The sequence below is a fragment of the Trypanosoma rangeli genome (genome assembly GCF_003719475.1).
Source record: "Trypanosoma rangeli strain AM80 chromosome Unknown Tra_15.4_contig_00263, whole genome shotgun sequence".
Classification (NCBI taxonomy): domain Eukaryota; phylum Euglenozoa; class Kinetoplastea; order Trypanosomatida; family Trypanosomatidae; genus Trypanosoma; species Trypanosoma rangeli.
Window position 1 is genome coordinate 19,242 of NW_021706005.1, and position 4,590 is coordinate 23,831.

Sequence of the window (4,590 nt, forward strand, 5' to 3'; positions counted from 1 at the left end):
GCACAATGAGGAGTTGCAGTCGCAGTTGGGTGAGGCGCGGCGTGCTGCGGAGGCGTTGGAGGTTGCCCGCCGCTGCGGAAAGGACAGGCAGAGGGAGGTTGATGAGTTGCGTCGCTCCGAGAAGCGGCTGAAGGACACCTGCGAAGCATCTAGGGCGAGGGCCGACGCGCTTGCGCAGAAACTGCGTGCAGCCGAAGGTGAGATCAGTGCGGCACGGACGCGTGAGGAGCTTGTGAAACAGAAGACACGCGCTATCGTACTTGCGGTGAAAGGAGAGTATGAGGGACGTGCGCCAGAGGTGTCGGTGGCGTTGGAAGTGGAGCAGCAGCAGCGTGCAAATGATTCGCTGCGCGCCGAGTTCAACAAGTTGTGCCGAGAGGAGGAGGACTTGCAGTCGCAGCTGGAGGAGGTGCGCCTTGGGGCGCATGTGTGCGAGGCCTTGCAGCTGCACAATGAAGAGTTGCAGTCGCAGTTGGATGAGGGAAGCGGTGCTAGGGGTACATTTTCTACTGCTGGTGTGTTTTCTGTAGAAGGTGTTAATGCTGTTGGTCTGAATGCTTTGGTTGGAGGTTGTGAGGGGACTGTCGACCAAGATTTGGCTTGTGAGCGTTTTGTGTCGGGTGTGGATCTTCGTGGACTTTGTGTGTCGTTGGTGAGTGTTGCGCGGAAATGGCGGGAAAGGGCTTGTTTGCAGAAGATGACTTTGGAAAAGTCTACGAAGTGCCAGAGTCTTTTGCGTGTGTCTTATGGAATGCGTATAAGTATATTGGAGGAGGAAGTGGAAGCTCTTCGTGGGGAATTGAGACGGAGTAATATGAGGGAATAATGCTTTAACATTTGGTTTTGTTAATGTTTTTTAATTTATTTATTGGGGCTAATTTATGTGTGTGCATGCCTATATGGTTGAAGTGTCATATGTGGGCGGTCGCTTGCTTTTTTGGGCCTTTTTTTTTTGGTAATTTTCCAGTGCCTGGGAGCAGGCGAGTGGGATGGTGGCAGAATGTTTCTACTTGGATATCACTGATAACTTGATTTTCTTTCAACATTTTTTAAAAACTTTTGGGTGGCTCTGTATTATTGCCTTGAAACGGAAAACGTTTTCTTATTTTTTGTAGTTGCTCTTGACTGGTGTGCGTGCGTGTTTTTTTGTTTTCTCTTAGTTTTTTTTTTAGTTGTGTTGTTGTGAAAGGAACATCCGATCAGAAGGATATATTTTCCCCATTTTTTTCTGATCATTTTTTGATTGACTATGGATTGCCATTCGATGTGTCTGGAGCATTGTTCGCTTGACTGGTATGGGAAATGCGCCTTGGGTTTTGGTGCGGAGATGAAAAACATGGGTGTCATTTATGAAGCATCATCAGCCTCGCTGGTTAGGGAGCTTGAACAGCTCGATGGAATGTCATCTTCTGTCTCCTCCGTCGCTTGCGCAATTATTACAACACGCCACACGAGGCGATTTGAAGGGGATGACTGGAAGTGTGTACTGGAAAAACATATGGAGGCGCTTTGCAGTGCGTTTGTGACAGAGGCGGCTATTGCCTGCCATGTGGATCCAGGGGACATCAGCGAGCTTGAGTTTCGACTTGGCAGCTTATACGTCACGTTTCACGTCTCGCACGACGCGGATGTCGGGGAGAGTGAAATACAAGAAAGGGTTGAGCTCTACCCCTTTCGCGAGGTGATGCGTCTGTATGCGAATCGCGATGCTCCGCCAAGCGGCTTGGATGCGGCACTTAAGCGCATTTCAGAGCTTGAGAAGGAGGTGAAGCAGAGGCTAGAGAAGGTTCAGGAAGAGAACGCGAGTAAGGTAGCGGAACTTGAGGATGCAAAAAGGCAATTAGAGGAGAAGCTGCTGCGGCAGCTCCACGATAGGGAGCAGGTATTAGGTGACGCACTCAGCAAAGCGCAGGAGGCGCTGCAGGGCAGCGAGGCTGAGAACAGGCGCCTTGAGGAAGAAATGAAGAAAGCACTTGAAACCATTAAACGGGAGCGTAAGCGGCTTGACAAGCATGCACTGCACCAGAACGAGTTGATCGCTGCCATTATACAAGGAAACAGGAAGGAGATGGAGGCGAAAGAGCGGGAATTCGAGGAGAATTTGCTTGAAAAGGATGTCATTATTGAGAACTTGCGCGTCCGGTTGCGCTCAAAAACTGAGTCAGCCAATTGCGAAACAGTTTCACGCGCCGCGTCGGTGGACACGGACCGCGCCGATGAGTTTGCGAAGCTCATGGGTCGCATGGAAGAGATGGCAATTGTTCTGGAGAAGACGCAGGAATCTGAGTCCGAAGCGCGTGGAGAGATCCAGCGACTGTCAGAAGCGCTAAGACTCTCGGAGGAGGCACGTCAGTCGGATGCAGTCATTTATGAAAACAACGTACTGGCACTGAAGCAGCAGCTGCAGGCGTTTCGTGATACTAAACTGGCTGAAGATCATCAAAAGCGACAAGAAGAGTACCGCGCTCGCCGCAGCACAAATCTTAGTAAAGAGGAGAAGACGAACGAGACCATTGTGCGTCAGTATGAAACGGCGTTGGAGAACATTATTGGAACCCTGCAAGATCGCCTCACAATTCTTCGTGAGGAGTACGCATCGTTTCTGAAGGTCTCTGAAGAGGAGACGGTAAACGAGAGGGATGTACTCAACGAACACGAGCAGGACAGCCAACAGGTGCGTCAAAAGTTTCGCACAGCGTCACTTACATTGCAGCGTGTGTTCTGGAGCACGCGCGAGAAGGAAGTACCAGATGTGATTTCGGAGTTAGACAACGCTGCTGCATCTGCAGAAAAATCCCGAGCAGCAGTAAAGGTCACTCTGGCACTGCTGGACTCGCGTCTCCAGTCATTCAGTGAGCAGAAGGAGTGGATGGAGACACACCAGCAGTCTCTAGAGGATCTCCTTGTGTCCCTTCGGCAGTTAAACAAACGGGCTTTTGCGCGCCAGCTGTCTTTAATGAACGAACAGTCTGCACGGTTTTTTTCTACTCCGTAGAAGTTAACGTGAAACAAGTAGAACCCTTCATTTGGTTTATGTGTTGCAGCTGTTGTGATGTGTTTGCATTTTTCTATTTTTGCGGTGAGCCAAAAAGGCAAACAAAGAGGGGAGCTGCGGGGTGAGCACTGTCTCGCGCAAAAGGATACCAAGAAGAAATATAAAAAGCAAAAAAGACGTGATATTTTCCCAGTTCGCATCTCTACCGCTTTTTTTTTTCCACTTCTGCCTCACCGAACACTGTGAATGCTACCGTCATGTGGACCTTCACAGGATATTCGCGCACCATTGCGTGCCGCGTGCCGCGTACCACTCACTTCGTACGGCAACTCATAGCACCCGCGCGGGGTGGGTTGCCAATGGCCAGTGGAGCAGCCCTGTAGGCGTGGTGCAGTTCCATACCCTTACAATGTGTTCTTATTGTGTCGGTCATTGCTCAAGTGAGCTGCTATGTTTTTATTGCTATGACCATTTTTTTTGTTTGCTTTTCCGTTGTTGCTGTCCTGCACCTCTAGTAGGGAATAAGTATATTCATGCATGCACGTTCACATATATATATCGTGAAGTGGAAAATGTAAAGTGAGGAACAAGGGCGGTGCCTCATCATTCGTTATAGAAGAGATAAAATGTATATATCTATACATATATACATATATGTGAGGGAGGGGGGGAGAGAGAGAGAGAGCGGGGCAAGCGTAGAGTGTTGTGAAAGTGAGAAGTAAAAATCAAAAGGGCAAAAAAGGAAAGAAAAATAATGAAACGGAGCTCTCTACAAACAAAAACAACGGGTGAAGAGGGAGGCGAATTAGTCTGTTTTGCAACAGCGGCACATTTTTCACTTATCATTTGGATACACCAAATGACGCGGTACGCACACACCGAGAGACAAGAGCTACCGCTCAGCAAGCCGAGGAAAAAGGGGCAATCACAGAAGCCTAAATTAATGCTTGCAGTTGGCTACATAGTAGGAGGTCTCCATGCTGCTAAAATTTTTATGCATCTTGGTACTTTTGCTGTGTTGTCGTAGTGTTTTTTTTTCTTTTCTAACTCTTAAAGGATATTTTTAAAATACACCACATCAACAAGGAAAGCACGTAAAAGAAACGAAACACAGAATACATAAACTTAATACTTCAACGATGCCCGCGTATCCGCCTCGTGACGAGTACCGTCGTGTTCGCAAGAACGACGGCGAGAAGGAGAAGGGCCAAGGACCTGAAAACGAGATCCGCGTGACAGCAAAACATGGCCAGCGCAGCTACATTACGTATGCGATTTCGCTTTTTCGCGGTGAGGAGGGCAAGACACAGCACGACACGATCAAGATCAGCGCCATGGGTGCCGCCATCCACAACGCGGTGAACATTGCGGAGATTGTGAAGCGTCGTGTGGTCGGCCTGCACCAGACGACCGACATCTCGTCGGAGATCATCCGCGACGAGTACGAGGCAGTTGACGGGAAGAAGGAAAACATGGAGGTGGAGCGCAAGGTGTCAACCATCCTCATTACGCTTTCCCTCAAACCCCTCGACAAGAACCATGTTGGCTACCAGCCACCTCTGCCAGAGTCAGAGGTGAAGGAGCAGGAGGAGGCT

At 49.3% G+C, this 4,590-nt stretch overlaps 3 protein-coding genes across 3 annotated transcripts in view, besides 3 other annotated features; all 3 read left to right on the forward strand.

Annotated features, from left to right (window-relative positions):
- Nucleotides 1-826, forward strand: part of TraAM80_06862 (antigenic protein) — a gene marked incomplete at both ends in the record, with an annotated part of 930 nt that extends 104 nt beyond the window's left edge. The window contains one exon of the mRNA XM_029383685.1: nucleotides 1-826. This exon is cut by the window's left edge and continues 104 nt beyond it. Within this exon, the coding sequence (XP_029236510.1) occupies nucleotides 1-826 (826 nt within the window).
- Nucleotides 827-1,141: 315 nt separating this feature from the next.
- Nucleotides 1,142-1,170: a microsatellite.
- A 79-nt stretch (nucleotides 1,171-1,249) lies between these two features.
- TraAM80_06863 (kinesin-like protein) lies at nucleotides 1,250-2,995 on the forward strand (the record flags this gene model as incomplete). Its single annotated transcript, XM_029383686.1, has 1 exon — nucleotides 1,250-2,995. One exon carries the CDS (start codon nucleotides 1,250-1,252, stop codon nucleotides 2,993-2,995), a length of 1,746 nt encoding a protein of 581 aa, XP_029236511.1.
- A 626-nt stretch (nucleotides 2,996-3,621) lies between these two features.
- Nucleotides 3,622-3,651: a microsatellite.
- A 2-nt stretch (nucleotides 3,652-3,653) lies between these two features.
- Nucleotides 3,654-3,680: a sequence feature (GA-rich).
- Nucleotides 3,681-4,134: 454 nt separating this feature from the next.
- The window catches only part of TraAM80_06864 (uncharacterized protein), a gene marked incomplete at both ends in the record, with an annotated part of 573 nt that continues 117 nt past the window's right edge, over nucleotides 4,135-4,590 (forward strand). The window contains one exon of the mRNA XM_029383687.1: nucleotides 4,135-4,590. This exon is cut by the window's right edge and continues 117 nt beyond it. Coding sequence (XP_029236512.1) covers nucleotides 4,135-4,590 — 456 coding nt within the window.